Source organism: Nanorana parkeri, unplaced genomic scaffold (genome assembly GCF_000935625.1).
Source record: "Nanorana parkeri isolate BGI_ZX_2015 unplaced genomic scaffold, ASM93562v1 scaffold1447, whole genome shotgun sequence".
NCBI lineage: Eukaryota > Metazoa > Chordata > Amphibia > Anura > Dicroglossidae > Nanorana > Nanorana parkeri.
The window spans coordinates 161,263-178,053 of record NW_017307715.1 but is presented as its reverse complement, the minus strand read 5'-3'; the positions used below and the strand labels follow the sequence as shown (position 1 = coordinate 178,053).

At 38.2% G+C, this 16,791-nt stretch overlaps 1 protein-coding gene across 1 annotated transcript in view; it reads left to right on the top strand.

Moving 5' to 3' along the window:
- Positions 1-16,791, top strand: part of LOC108798310 (sodium leak channel non-selective protein) — a gene marked incomplete at its 3' end in the record, with an annotated part of 337,938 nt that overhangs the window by 160,439 nt on the left and 160,708 nt on the right. Inside the window, exons 9-11 of the mRNA XM_018570048.1 lie at positions 2,057-2,199; positions 2,304-2,408; positions 9,031-9,117. Coding sequence (XP_018425550.1) covers positions 2,057-2,199; positions 2,304-2,408; positions 9,031-9,117 — 335 coding nt within the window. The remainder of the gene's footprint in view (positions 1-2,056; positions 2,200-2,303; positions 2,409-9,030; positions 9,118-16,791) is intronic.

The following is a 16,791-nucleotide window of genomic DNA, read 5'->3' as shown; positions in this document are numbered from 1 at the left end:
TACTTAAACCGGCATGCTGTGTGCAGCTTCTGAGAAGATACGCTATCAGCATAGCGGGAGCGATGCAAAATGTGCAGCTGACTTCCTCGCTATGCTAATAGCGTATCTTCTCAGAAGCTGCACACAGCACATATTCTGACAGCGTGAGAGATGGGAGTCTGCACTTGTCGGTGGTTCCGGGGATCAGGTGAGTATTAACCACTTCAGGGCCGCAATAGGTCAATAGACGGCGGCCCGCAGAAGTCGTTAAAACAAGAACAAGGCTGCTTCAGCAGCCGTGCTCTTGGTAGCGCTTTTAACAGCAGGCGATTGCTGTTAACTTACAAGCGATCTGTACAGCCGCCGGATGGTTTGTACCAATATGGCCACCGCTTGATTGGGGCACGTTAGATTAATAACATGCTGGATTACTGTGATCCTAGTTCATTTTGTTACTTCATTGCTGTGGTGTATGTGTATAGGGCAATGCCTTGGCTGGCGCTCGTGCAGAACAAGTTTCTTGCGCAAACTTCTTCGTTGTAATGAAACCGGAAGTCAGGCGGTCGCAGAACTCGATAAGTTCTCAGTGTCGACAGATCACCAGCCCTGAAGGGTGGCTGGTATTATCAAATACATGATTTAAAAAAATGAAAATTAAACTATGGGGTCTATTCACTAAGCTGCCGTAGGCAGTAGGGATGGGCTGCACGTTCGAGTCGAACCTATGTTCGACTCGAACATAGCATGTTCTGGCGTTCGCCGAACATTATGGGATAAAGCTTCCCGGCCGCCAAGGAGAGAAACACTGCTGTTTCTTTTTTTTCTTTATTCTGACACGGAGCGATGTCAGAAAAAAAAAACAATTCCCATTGAAATACATTGCTACATTACTATTGGCTATTTCAATTTGCAATAGCCAACAATAAACTAGTATTGTACCCGCCCTCTGCTGATGGAGAACTGCAGCAGAGGGCGGGTACAATGCTAGTTTGTTTACTATTGGCTATTGCAAGTTAAAATAGCCAATAGTAATGTAGCAATTTATTTCAATGGGAATTTTTTTTTTTTTCCTATTCTGACATCGCTCCGTGTCAGAATAAAGAAAAAAAGACACAGCAGTGTTTCTCTCCTTGGCGGCCGGAAGCAGGAGACTCCCGGGGCGCCAGGGAGAGTTAGCTGTTTGGAGATCAGTGTCCCTGGTTAGCAGGTAACCAGGGATGCTGAGCTCTCTGCAAGTGGCCGGAGCCAGCCGTAAGATCACGGCTGGCTCCGCCCAGCTGTCAGAAGCAGGCTGTCGGCCAGCCTCGGCTTTCAGCGCAGCTCAGCCGAGCCGATGTATATGCGTTCGGCTCGACTGAGCCGCTCGGCCACGTACAGCTCCCCTTCGGTTCTACTGAAGGAACGGTTCGGCCGAAGCTACGGCTAGATCCTTCGGCAGCTTCGTGAATAGACCCCTATATTGTGATACATCCCATATTTTTCAATATATCATTAAATTTTATTTCGCTTTAATGCATCTGAACCTTCTTTGTTGTAAGAATAGTATATCCTGATTTTCTGTCACCAAAAAGTATCTTGTTATGGTTTAAGAAAAATAATACACAAATAAGGAAATAAAAAATATTTTTTCAGGAGACCATAAGGCAAAATACAGACAGTAAATAGGGGGTGTATATTTTATTGCATGTTAAAAATAGTAACAAATGGTAAATTATTATTGCTGGCATACATTTATTTGAGTATATATGTTTACTGAGTTGTTAGGAATTATATATAAGGAAGGATATAATAATATTAAAAGTATGTATTTTACATTGCATAGCGAGCAACTTTTTTTTTCTTCTTCAATTCATACTTTGTATTACAAGATATTTCAAGATATCTATTTGCTTCTGGCCTTTACTTTTTTAATGTATTGTCTTCCACTTCATATGTAGGAACAGTGCATTGAAACCATTATCCTGGTTCTGACTCATACTGCATGATGAAGTTTCTGTGAAAGGGTTATCTATCAGTACATTGTATCCTAGGATACCACATCTACATATTTTTTTAAAGACCTGCTTCTCTCTTACAGGAACCAGCATATTTACTGTATATGAAGCTGCATCTCAAGAGGGATGGGTTTTCCTTATGTACAGAGCAATTGACAGTTTCCCCAGATGGCGTTCATATTTCTATTTCATTACCCTCATTTTCTTCCTTGCTTGGCTTGTTAAGGTATTGTACAATAGATTGTTAATTGATTTTTTTGCAATGTGTTCATCATTTTTGTTAGCATTAAATAAAAGCTCACCTTAACAATGTCAACTCATATTTTGTAGAATGTCTTCATTGCTGTGATTATTGAGACTTTTGCTGAAATTAGAGTGCAGTTTCAACAGATGTGGGGTTCACGAAGCAGCACAACTTCAACTGCCACCACAACGGTAAATATAGTTAATCTGTATTCAAGGGACTAACTTTACTTTGCAACCTTTGTTTTTGTAGTTCCTATTTTCATTCAGATGTGACCTAATAATCTTTATTATGCTTTCAATTAAACAGGCATTGCAATTATGTACAGATCGAACAGTTGTCACCTGTTTAGTTAATAACTATAACTATTTATCTTCGGTAACCGAAATTAAGCAGAAGAATTCAGTTTTGAACTTACAATTTCATTCTCTCAGAGAAAGCCTTCTGACCATACCTTCCTGCTGAAATGAAATGATGCTCCTGCAGAAACTGGGAGGGGCAAAACAACAAGGGTAGACATAAGAGATGCTACAGGGGAAATCTCCAGTATGTGCCTCTGTTATAGAAGGCACAGTATTGGCAGGAAAACAAACTATTCAAAGACATCAAGAAAAAGACTTACCATAAATGCCATAAGCATCAAACAATATATAAAACACCAAATGTATTGGCATTCTATCTTAGAAGAACCCTGAATGCATTGAGAAATTGACCATGTTTGTAGTACAAAGAATGCCCCATAACAATACACATACACTGTAATTAAAGTTAAAAAATGCAGGCATATAAATATAGAAATTATATATACACATGTCCTCCCCGTATTGTGTTACCTGACAGGGAAATGTTAAAATGATATATGAATAAAAATGAGTGTTTTATGTATTGTTTGATAGCTATGTCATTCCTGGAAGTCTTTTTCTGGATATCTTCATTATAGAGTGACTGTGGAGTCCATCAGGGCTTATGGTGATGACCGTAGCAGTAAAAGCTTAGATACAGACGTGGACAAATTTGTTGCACCTTTCCATGATAAAGAAAAACCCACAGTTTTCTCTATTATAACTTTAAACTGACAAAAGAAATTGACATCCATCTTTGTTTATTCTATATTTAACAAAAATCAGACTTTGATTTAGACTTTTGATTCAACAGACTATGTTAAATAATAAAACAAGTGAAAATGGCATGGACAAAATAGATGGGACCCTTAACGTAATATTTTGTTGCACAACCTTCAGAGGAGATCACTGCAAACAAGCCACTTATGTTATGTAGCTCTCAATGAGACGTCTGCACCTACCTGCCAACATATACTTTGGCCTACTCTTCTTAAGCAAACTGCTCCAGCTGTCTAAAGTTTGAAGGGTGCCTTCTTTAGACAGCATGTTTCAGCTCTTTCAATAAATGTATAATAGGATTCACATCAGGGTTCACAGAATGCCATTTAGAAATAAATCATGACTTTATTCTTAACCATTCTTCAGTGCTTTTAGCCGTGTGTTTTGGGTCATTATCCTGTTGAGGGACATATGACCTGCGACTGACACAGAGTTTTCTGACACTAGGCAGTACGTTTCAAGCCTGAATTCCTTGATAATCGGAAGATTTAATAGTTGCCTGCACAGATTCAAGGCACCCCACTCCTGACAGAGCAATGCAGGTCCAAAACATAACAGAGCCTCTTCCATGTTTTACCATGTTTTACAGTAGGTACTGTGTTCTTTTCTTTGAAACCTTAATTTTTTCATCTGTGAATATAAAGCTGATGTAACTTGCCAAAAATCTCAAGTGTTATCTCATCTGTCCAAAGGACATTCTCCTAGAAGCATTGTCACTGGTCAATATACATTTTAGCAAATTCCAGTCTAGTTTTTTTATGTTTTTTCTTTCAACAGTAGAGTCCTCCTGGAGCTTCTTCCTTTGAGTCTATGTGCATTTTGACACTGATGCACCTTTATATTCAGTAGAGTTTAGCTTGTATCTAATAGGAAGTTTTCCTTGGCTCTTTGTTTACCGTTTGCACTATTCTTCTGTTTAGCCTGGTGTCAATTTTCACCTTACGGCCACATCCAGGGAGGTGAGGCTACACTCACATACACCGTAAACTTTTTAATACTATTTGCAACTGTAGTCAGAGGAACATCAAGCTTCTTGGAGATATAGCATTATTACCTTATAGGCTTTATTTTTTACATACAAGTCTATATAGTCTTATTTTCGCAGACATTAGAAGAAGCAGTTACTTTGAAATATTACTGTGATCCAATTATTTAAAATCTTTTCTAAAGGTAGCAACAAATCTGTCCAAGACATTTTAGAATATCTTTGTAGAATAAGTAATAATTTATCTCTTTTGACACTTTTTTTTGCTTTTCTCTATGACACACCAAAGACACCAAGACTATATGATACAATTAGCGTACACAGAGAGGAAATACACCTCACAAACCACCTGTCGCTAACCACAGCAATGCTCAGCTGAAGCCCCTTTTCCTGGGATCAAAGCAGTAAGGCATAGAAAAGCCAGCACAAACCGCTGTGTGCCAGCTTTTATTTTCAACAGTACAAAACAATTGCTTTTAATTTAATATATTTTCAGGAGGAATAAGTAATTGTTTCAATAACCTGTAAGGGTTCCAACAAGTTTGTCCACATTTCTATCTACAAATGTCAGAATTGGTTGTATAAATCTATGAATATTTTCTTTTTCAGTTTAATATTGTCAGAAAAAAAAAAAAAAAAATGTTTACAATAAAATGTTTAAAAATAATTTTCCTTTTTTTTAGTCAAGTAAAAATGAAATCTCTATTTATATTCTGTAGTCTTCTATCCATCCAGCAGGTAGAGGCCTAGTCTATTTTTTCACACTGATACTAAGCTGTGAGGAAAGAAGCCAACTTCATACTGAAAGGAATTATCACCGCAGTGATAATTTTCCTTTGTCTTATAGTTTTCTATAAGACAAAGGGAACGGCAAACCAGCTGCTCTGCTGCGCTGTCTCTTTTGATAACCCATAGCGCTCTAGGAAACCTATGTCCTGTATTATAAGTTAATTTTAAAAACAAATATTGTATAAAGTTAGCGAAAAAAGATATATAAGAAGAGTTTAAAATAGATTTTAATAATATAATAAATAATAGAAAAGATTTGTATAATTCTGTGGATTATTTAAAAACACTTACAACAAAATATTGTCAGCTGGTGAGAAGTATTATGTGGAATGAAGTCTAAGTTACAGCTAATTGTTAAATAGAATATAAGGCGTATGAACCATTCAGCCCCCAGCACTGTAACACTCACAAGGAGCAGCGCATGACAGATGCTCTCCAGATGTCCAAATTCGCAAAGAATTAACACCACTCCCGGATGCATTTGAGACCAATTTCCAGGTTTCTAATCATAGCAGTTAGGATTAAGAATCAAAGTTTTGCCCTAAACACCTTAACTACCTTATATTCTGATGCCGTACTACCCGTGAAGGATTAAAGATAATCCTGATTTTAGTATGTGCTGCTTTTCTGATGTTGCAGTAGCACAAATCTTTTTTTTATTTTCTACTCCACACTGAAAAAAATAACTAACATTTGGTTACTGCACATGACAATTCCACTTATTTCAGCATTTAGACACAAAATTCTTAGTTCTATAATGTCTGGGTCAATTGTATGTACTGTAGCAATGGGCTGTACTAACTACAGTACTTAAATGCACAGAAAAATTGGCAGCCTGCACTGCTTGCTCCTATGCCCAAATAATGGATTGTTCTGATCTGCAAAGATTCCTATACTTGCTAGTTTTGTCAAAGCTTGCCCATCCCATCCTGCTTTGTGTAGGGGCCTATTGTTCAGTGAGGCAGCCAATCATAATGATGGACCAATAGCACTAGATAGGGTGGGGGGGCTTGAGGGAGCAGGCACATTTTGTTGTTACAAGAAACTGTTGTAATTTGGCAGATCAGCCTAGGGAGTAGCTGTGAGGCTTTGGCAGGTATCTTATTGACAGATATAATTTTTTCTGACAGTTATTTTAATTAATAGTATAAAAATGAGGGAATAATATGCCTCTGGCAAAATAAAAAATAACGTGTCAACTAGGCCTATGCAGGAATCTAGAAAGTCAGCATTTTATTATAAAATTGTGTAGACTTAACTAGGGATTATATATATACTGTATCTCCATTTTATTTAGCCAACACATAAGCTTTAGTGTCTAGAGGTCAGAGGTAACCTGAAATCTGACAGTGGCTGACTGTCATCTGCTTCCACTCCTAGGAATGGAAGGCAGAGTGTGAGATCAGACAGTTGATAAGGTAGCAATTGTCAGATTAAGGTGACCATTGCCCCTCTGATTTCCTCATTAATGGCAGCTCCCATATGTCCCTGCAGTTTCAATTTCAATCATTACTGCAGAATGACAGGTGGAAAAGATTGAATCAGATTAATGTTAGGATTTGTCTAAGATCTTTCCTCTGATGATGTCATACATCAGGCCCAACGAGAAAGATGTAGGTTAGGGTACTGAAAAGGCTTAGCTATGTCTAATATCAGTTTATTCACTTGTGTTTTGTTTTTTCATAAACAAATTAAGACTGGCATTCCTTTTTCAAAAGGACAGAAGGACATACAATCTTTTAGGTCAGTTACCATGAGAAAGGCATAATAATAATGTCACCTTTTGTAGATAAACTATCATGTCATTTCTCCTTGTCTAGGAAGAGTTTTCTTGTGTTGAATTCTAATACCTAAGCCTCAGGACACAGAGCAGCCAGGGAGGCAGCTCTATGTTCCAGCTCATGCTCGAGGGTAGCTATGAAGGAAAATTGAAAAGATCTTTTCAAGGCACACAGTGGGTGAAATGCTTTTTGCAACATGTCAGATTTTGCTCAGCAAGACATTTGCTTAAGGTCAAATGATCTGAAACACGGTCCCTCGTGGTCATATGTGTCAATTTAGTTTAGCCTTACACATCTGATTTATTGTAAAGCTTATAGCCATGTTAATGCCAGCAAAACAAACTTCTATGAATCTTGGTAGGATGAAACATAAGTAGAAAATTACTGTTAAGGGTTTCTTCCTGTCAAATAGTATCTTTGTTATCCTATGATGTTACCATGTAGTAGAGATGAGGTAACTAGTGCTCAATATTGAACTAATTTGACAGATCACAATCCCCCCCCAGTATATATCTAACTAATGGGAGAAAACAAAAGAGAAGGGCGCCCACCCTAGTGTAGATTGTTTTTAATGATATAAATTGGAGTAACAATAAAAACATACTCACAAAAGTGAATCAAGGTAAACGTATAGTAGGCAAGCCTGGATGACACCCATTCTCCCATAGTGTTGCAGCTTCCCAGGCTAAATTGGGGCAGCACCCCTAGTAATCCTCGCCTGCAATTATCCTTCATTTGTTGGTCAACGTTTGGCGCTTTAGATTCGCTTTCATTGTTTATATCTAACTAATATCTAATGTATTTAGGGCATTACAGGACAATTCTGTAAGTCAGGGGTGGGTTTACCTTTAGATACAGTAGACCTGTGCCTTTAGGCATCACCAGCAAAAATTGTCTTTTCCCTGTATAGACACTGGGGCACATTTTTTTCTTATTATTAGTAGATATATTATCCTCTTTTACATGTTTATTTACACATTGTCACATTTTTTAGGCCAGGTAAAATAGACATCAGGCTGATAGCGCTGACTATATTTAATTTCAGACATTGTGTGGGTTGAAAAACTATTTAAGCTAAGGCAAATAGCTGAGTATGTTTCAAGAAGTGGTATTTTACTACACATCAATTTTGGGCTTAGAAAACTGTATCACACTTTTTATAGCTTAAGCTGCATGGTTAGACACTGGTATAGCCAGGAACTGTCTCCACAGGGAAAATAAAGCTACAAAGTGCTCAGTTACAGCTGAATGGGAGAAAAGTAATGAAAGAAATAACATCACTGCTAAAATGTTCTTTTGTAGAATGTACCATCTATTTAAAGAGTAACTCCACTTTTTGTTAAGAAAAAACTATTTTCTCTGGGTAATCTATGTGCATTGCAAGGATTATATTTTAAAAATCCCTTTTTGCAGAATAGCTGTCACTGACAGCTGGCTCTGCCTATCTAGAGGCAGAGCCAGCTGTACCCGCCCCCTCCCCCGTCCATTCTGCCAGTCAGCGCTGGCAGATCGGAGCGGGGAGGGGGGAATCCAGCCCCTCCCCTGTCACGGCTCTTTGGTTCGAGAGGTGAGCAAACGCCGGTATGTGTTCGCTCACCTCCCGATCTACTAAGCCGACCTGTGACAGTCTCATTGTCACAGGTCGGCTAGAACTATGAGGTGAGTGAAAAGCACTCACCTCATAGTTCTCCTTTAACCTCCCTGGCGGTATTCCCGAGTCTGGCTCGGGGTTAATTTTCAATACCGGGAGCGGTAACCCCGAGCCAGACTCAGGAATGCACAAAGTGTCACTTACCTTGTCCCTGCGAGCCCGCGGCGTCCTCTGCTGTACGCGGCCCAAAAACGAAACTAAAAGTCAGATGCCGGCATCTGACTTTTAGTTTCGTTTTCGGGGGTCACAGCCGGCAGGAAATTCAGAAGTGAAAAGTTGCAATGTACACAGAATACAAACAATACAATGTAATCTGTTATGAATACACTTATGTATCAAACTATTTCACTTTATGGTTTGGGTAGCAATTATATATTCTATTATTATTTTTAAAAGTAAAGTTCTTTTTTTAAATATATAAACATTTTATTTTCAGTGTACAGTTCATACATATGCATTAATGCCAGCTTATGTTTTTCTCACAAGATGTTCCATGAAGATGCAGCCGGAGGCTGGCAATTGGTTGCAGTTGATGTGAATAAGCCCCAGGGGAGAGCTCCAGCCTGTCTGCAGGTAACCTATAATATTAATTGTTATTATGTAGTGTATGACTTTTGTTGGCTTTAGGAAGCCAAACTGTTCACATTGGCTTTTTTAATATGCACTTCAGAGCAGAAGTGCATCTTGTTTATAGTTTAAAGCATTCTAAATGAAGCTACATGGTACATGCTCATCCTTAGAACTGAATTATATTCCATAGACAAGGAACAATAGTTGTGTGCACCCATCACTGCTTTCCTATAGCTAAGGGTTAAAAAAACATGAATTTGTCTCTCTTTATATTCCTGTGCTGGATTCTCTTAACCCCTGTTGGGTTAACATTAGGGAAGCTTTTCTCTGAATTATGTCTAAATCACTATTTATTCGAGTTCTCATGGGATGTTATAAGCATGATTAAAAAATAAATAAAAAAGCAGATTCAACCCAGCAGATAGAATGGCAGAGGCAGTAAACTGTGCAGACTAATGGCAGAGCACATTTTTTTGAAATTTGCTCATCTCTGTTGTTGAAATCATTCAGCATATGCATGTTGTGTGAAATTGGATCTCTCCCTTTCTGTTTGAGTTTTTTTTTACTTTGTTTTTTGGCATGCCAGTACAATTATAAAGTGTAGATTGTAAGCTTTCACAAGCAGAGCCCTCCTAATTCTCATGTATGGAATTGTATTGTAACTGTACTGTCTCCCTTTATTTTTGTAAAGGGTTGTGCAAACGCTTGCTACTACATAAACTCTGTATTATAATAATGTTTCTTGATCTGGAATATAATGCACATGCTGTTTCTAACTAACAGCCCTCATAATTATTATTACAAAATATTAACAACCACTTACAAAGCCATCCACAACTCTGCCCCGGGCTATATCTCAAACCTTGTCTCAAAGTATCTACCTAACTGTTCCCTCCGCTCTTCACAAGACCTCCTGCTTTCCAGCTCCCTCATCAACTCCTCCCATGCTCGCCTCCAAGAGTTCATTAGAGTGATTGTAATGTCTTCCTTATATTGTAAAGCGCTGCGCAAACTGTTGGCGCTATATAAATCCTGTATAATAATAATAATAATTGATAGTGCAAGTTATTTCTCATGTGTGATGCGTGCAACCTTCTCAAAGCGTACTTTCCTATGTGTTCTTCCCCATTGAGGTGTATAGGGTTATTACTAATAATTGCATATCTTTGTAAGGGTTTGGAATTCTAGGAACAGTAAAACAACCAAATTCGTAGAATTGTATAATATGATTCACTATTACATATAGAATATTATTCAATAATAAAATAATGTTACTCTTATATGTATATATAACATCAATGATCATATTGCTTAGAACTTTTCTTACTTCTAATACAGACAACTGAAGATGTCTCTGAGCTTGTTACTGTTGCGTACACACTCCTATGATTTACAATGCTCTCCCTAATGTGGTGGGAGGAGGAAAGGATAAAAAGTAGAGTGTACAACTAAGCAGATTCGTGGAAGTGTATAGTATGACTCATAATTAAATGCAGAACATTATTCAATAATAAAATAAAGTTACTGATAGACATATATACTGTATACAATGAATGTTCAAATTGCTTAGAACTTTACTAACTTCTAATACAGACAAATCAAGACGTCTCTGAGCTTGTTAATGTTAAGTACACAGGACTCCTATGATTCACAGTGCACTCTCTAATGCAGTGGGAAGAGGAAAGGTAAAATAGTAGAGTGTATATCTTTTATAATGGCTTAAAAATGGCTTGTTGCGCTGTTATGTTCTCTGAGTGAGCCTGTTCACAAGTTAATAAAAAAAGAAAGGGTGTATTAATAGGACAACAGTTATTTAAGAGTATTAGGTCTACTGCCAGAAAGCTGGTAAATGCTCAATAAAAATGTATATGTACTGAGAAAATTATTTTTCTGCCAGTAACAGTGCCTCCTGCCGCATTAAATGCAGGTTCTAAATAGCCAGACACGAACATCACAGTAGCACAGAGCGTGTGATAGAAGAGGCCAGCACAGCCAGACTTCCCTTCCTGCTCATATGAGAATTATGACATTTTTAGAAGTTGCCTTAATGAATAATGAACGTGACTCATGCCTGTCTGACTACTGTATAAGCTTTAGGGACTATTTATTATGCAGGGTGCCTGTCTACAATCCCTGCCATTCTCTGTATACCTAAAGCTACTTTTATTCTCACAAGCTACAATTACAGCTTAGATGAATGTGATATTAAATACCCATGTAGTCATAATATAAATACCCTGTACTGGATGTATGACAATTTATTTTAATATTTTCATTATATATTTAATTCAAACATTAAGAGTAGAAAAAATATGCTGGGAGGAGAAGGGGGCAAATATAAAACCAGAAGGAAAAAAATATGTGGCTTAAATTATAAAAATACACACCTGTGCTATATAAACATTCCTAAGGAAAAAGATAAACTAACAGGTAAGAAATGTTTTGAAAAAGAGTACAAGGGCAATATTTACAGTAAAAGGACAGTTATTTGGCTTAATTTGTTACAAAAAAATGACAGTTGAAATTAGGTGACAGTTGATTGCGGTTACTAATTTTTATATGAGACGTGGTAAAGGTGAAATGTTACCCAGCGTGGAATGTGTCACCATATTCTATAATATGAAAGTTAATATCAAGCAAAGAGAACAAATATCCTTTGCATTTGATAGCATTTTCCTGACGTATATTGACTTCTCTTCTATTTCCTATATAATGCAGCGGTTGATATTGGTTCACTTAGGCATCTGCTCCTATTTCTGGCTGCTCCAGTTTTGATGAATTCCCTCAATATGCCCTCTTAAAGTTGAAGATATTTAGATATCTTCACTTATATATGAATTAATAAAACTAGGTGTATATTCCTTTATTATCAGGAGTACCCAGTAACGTGCAAGGAAAATAAAAAGCAGCATTTGTGCATGGACATGATTAAAGGGTGATGGATGTCAGCAGGGCTCCTGTCATGTCTGGCATGAGGTACAGTAAACATTGATGGTATACAAGTGGGTTTACATTACTGTGTTTAGGCTGCATCTGTGCTCTATACCCTTGGTTCTCAACTGGTGGGCCATGACCCAAAAGTTGGTTGTGACCGCGTGTTCAGTGGGTCATCGCTGTCTTCCACTTTTCTAGGTGAGAGGCTTCTCAGCCTCCCCCTAGCGCAGCACTGTTAGTTCTCGTGCCAAGCAGCCATTCATATGCTGCCCGGCGCTGAGTGTCAGCTTAAGGTGGGGTTGGGTAGAGCTTTGGCTGCAAGGGAGCTCAGTCCATATCTGCCTTGTCTACAGCTTCCTCGCATGTCCTGTAGAGGTGCCTGGACCGGAGTGATGTCACGTTCTGGCGCCTGGCTTCACTTCAGGGCACGCAAGGGGGTTGTACAAGCAATACACACATGGATGGAGCTCTGTCACAGCACAGCAGCCCACACTGGACCCCAGGCTGAGGATCCACTCCAGTTCTTGTAAGGTAGGGAGACTGGTTGGATCTTAAAAAAATAAAAACACACAGGTTGAGAACCACTGCTCTATACCATCAGTTCTGGAAGCACAGTTGGCAAATTCCTGATAATAAAGGAATGTACACCTAGGGGGTTACTCACAAAGCTGTTGAAGGCAGCCGAGCGAATAACCCAGCCAAAGTGAAGTGAGCCGAACTACGTTCGGCTATTTACACCGGCTCAGTATGGCTGACTTCAGCCGTACATCGGCTGCACTTCGGTCAGCTGAACATGCTCGGCATGTTTGGCTGAGCCGAAGCTCCAGCAGCTCACTCGCTGCTGTTCGCCCCTATTCTCATAGGCCCCCAAACGTCAGTGAGTGAATAGCCGAATGCCGGCGAAAATGTGAAAAAAATTAAATATATATTAAATTTAAAAAGATAAATAAAGATGTTTTGAAAAAAGAAAAAAATTATAATAAAAAACAATTGGGTGCAGCTAGCAGTGACAGCTAGCTCCGCCCAACTGTTTCCTATTGGCCGACACCTGCTAGAATCTTCTAGCAGGTCATGGGCAATCAATAACAAAAAGCTTAACTTTTAAAAGCTTAACAATAGAAATAAGAGGAGCTGATTGGTTACTATGGGCAACTGATCTAGATTCTGTCTGCTCCAGTTTTGATAAATCCCTCCCGCTGTGTTTTGCAGTTCTTTTGCTGACTAAAAACAAGGTAGTATAAGCCGAGGGGGGCACTTTTCACCCAAAAAAATGGGCTGAAAATCTCGGCTTATACTCGAGTATATACGGTATAATGTTTTCATATATCTGTAGCAAGCCAGCCTTTGCAACCAACAGGTTGTGACTTCAAATCTGAAGCTCCATTGTTTCAGCTGTTTATTGCAAATAGCAAGATCATGTTACACAAACAAACGGTTGAGTGAGTAAGCTGAATGACTGAGAAGAGACACACCCTACTTTTGTTGCCTAGATCTTCAAACTGCAGGGGCAGTCAACAAGTGCACAGATGGTGCTAGGGCTTTCTTATTAGACAGTAATGAGTACAATAAACACACAGAAGCATGGATGAGCTTTCTGTTTAATATTATTATTATTTTTTAAGATTTTGAAAAGATTATGAAAAATATATAAAATAGAGCAAGAGTATATGTAATGTGTTCCTGAAGCAGTCCCACATTTGGTCTGAGTTTAGGTTGTGAAATGAGTTATACTATTTTATTTCCCCTACTACTTTGCGCAACTTATCGAAGTTTGCCCTTCTGAAATTAAGGGTTCTTGTCCGTCCCGCCCTCTTTCCTTTCCTGTATTTAATATTGAAAGTAATCACATTGTGATCACTACTACCCAGTGTCTCCCCAATTACAATATCCTTTATTAATTCCCCATTGTTAGTAATTATTAAATCCCTGATGGCATTTTTCCTAGTTGGAACCTCCACCATCTGTTCCAAGAAATTGTCTCGCAACAAGTTCAGAAATCGGCCCGCCTTTGTCGATCCTGAGGTACCATTAGCCCAATTGATGTCTGGGTAATTGAATTCACCCATCACAACTACATTGCCCTCCCTCCCAGCTATTTCTATTTGGGAGTGTAGATTTGCTTCCCCCTCCTCCCCTATATTCGGAGGCTTATAGCAAATACCCACAATAAATAATAGTTTCTCTATTAAAATTTCCTACAGAAAATGGAGTGGTAAATTTCTCATCAGTTGTAAGAGAGTGGTGTGGCCTATTGGTTGAGATAGTTATTGTACATAAAGTACTAGTGTATGTATGTTTAGTAAAAACAAACAGCATATTCTTCATTTAATAAGAAAGAAATAGATCTATAAACCAGAAGTGTGGAGAGGCTGGTTTCAACTATTGCTTCCAGATGCAGCCAGTGATTTGTTGTCTGCTTTCCCCAAACTGTTGTTTGATGTCTGTCATATTGACAACACAGTGCTCAAAAAATGTTTGTTTTTTTAAATGTGTGTTTTTTAGTTTTCTAGAATTTAATCAAATCAGTTTAAAATTAGCAGAATAATCATCCGATTCAATTAGCTTTCAGATGGGACATTTTTTTCTTTTGAAGACTTGCTCATCACCATTAAGCTTATTAAAATTAAGATATGTTAAGCACAAATGAAAACTCTGAATGGTGAATTGGTAACATACTGTAAAATTATATTTGTAACTTTGTGGTCAATAATTGTTTTAGTAATTAGTATTTAGCCTATAGTTTATACTAATGTACGAATTTAATAGTGCTTAGAACCTTAAAGATAGGCTCATTAATATCAATTAAAAAGCACAACAACACCTGTTAATGAATTATGTGCAGTCTTTGGAAAATGCTAATTAGTATTCAAAGAATCTGCAAGGAAACATGCAGGTATACAGTGACAAATGGCATCTTTGAAAATTTTGTTTTAACTTCCAGATCCCAAGCTTGCTAAGTAGGCATTAAATTATGATAAATACTGCCTTATTTGTAATTCATATTTTGCTTGCCAACTCTGTCAGCCTGCTAGTGTTACACAGAAAAGGGAACACCTGATGCTAAAAAATAAATGAATAGCATATTGAACCTAGAGACAAATCTTCTGAATTTGCTCTTTATCGTTTATTGTATACACTATGACTATGTACTTTGGCCAGTTGTTATGTGCTATTACGCCCATCTATGGAAAAAAATGTTAGCTTTTGCAAATTGTGACTAACCTGATACTATGTACTATGTATTATGGGGCTCTTTTATGTTTTTGCATATATCTACTGCTTGAAAGCAGTAGATATATGCAAAAACATAAAAAAGTTACCAAACAGGTTTAAACTTGCCTGTGTCTCCGCCGCACGCTGCCGTCCCAAGATCTGAAGATTCTCTGGCAGCCGCAAACGATCATGGGGCAGCCGCATGCACAGTACAGATCTTCGGCCGAGAGACGAGGAGAGACACAAGGTAAGTCAATGCAGGCAGCCCAGCAGCATGCACCTGCACAGACTCCGTGGGACACAGAAGACGCAGCAGTCAGCTCTGGATCCGAGATCAGCACCTTATTATAGGGGAAACTGTTTTTTTTTTACATTTCGGTAATTTTTCCGTAATATAGTAAAAAAAATAAAAACTCCAGTGGTGGATAAATACCACCAAAAGAAAGCTCTATCTGTCCCCAAAAAAGGGTATAAAATTAATTTCAGTACAGCGCTGCATGACGGAATAAATGTCAGTCAAAGTACCGCAGCGCTGAATACAGAAAAATGGCCTGGATGGGAAGGGGGTTTAACACCGCCGATGTCAACTGGTTAAGGTAAGTGCATACACCAGCATGAGCGGGGGGGAGAAAAATGTTTTGACTTTAATGTCACATTTAGTTTAAAATATTGCTAATGCCTGAACCACAGAAGAGGCTGTGAGACCCGCGTAAAATATTTTACCAGGATAACCACTCTGAAAATGTTCATACATTTCAAATTACTGTTGACTAATTCATGCAGGTAAGTTAGAGGACAGTCACAGAAATTCTGGCTCTGACAGGTTGGAAAAATAGAAATTAAAAATCTTCCCAGCGCAAATGAATCACAGCAAGCCCTCTTCCTTAAGAGGGACCTTGGGGAACAAAAGTAGCCAACCTCCAGAAGGAAGGACAGTGTCAGCATGAATTCAGAGATGATTTGAGGATCTACAGCCGAGTGATACACAAATAAGAGACATTTTTGTTAATAGTTAAGGTACTTGAATGCATTTTTAGTTTAACTTCTGAATTTAGTGTCACTTTAATTCAATATTTTTTTAAGCATAATTAGCAGTCTGGAACAATGAATATTGTAGTTTATCATAACTGGTTTGGTGATCCATCATCTTGGGAAATAAATATGGTCACAACAGCCCAGTGACCTCCTGGTGGTTCAGTACACAATTGCTTTTTCTAACAATAAAGCATATGTCCATTGCCTGAATTTGTTTTTTTAAATAATAAAAAAGGAACAAGGAACAATAGTGATTAACCAAAGCATATAAGTCATGGGAAATCAGTCATTACCCTGTTAATGATTACCAACTGAAGTCTGTTGGTACCCACAGGTATAGATGTCTGTTGGGTGCCATGATTTATACCCTTTTTTCCATCAATGCTGAGGAATTGAACTCTGCATTAGTGGCGTATCATACACACATGCACTCTTTAGGGCCATTCAGCATGAGGTAGCACCTACCTCCCAATGTTCCTAATCGCAAGAGACACA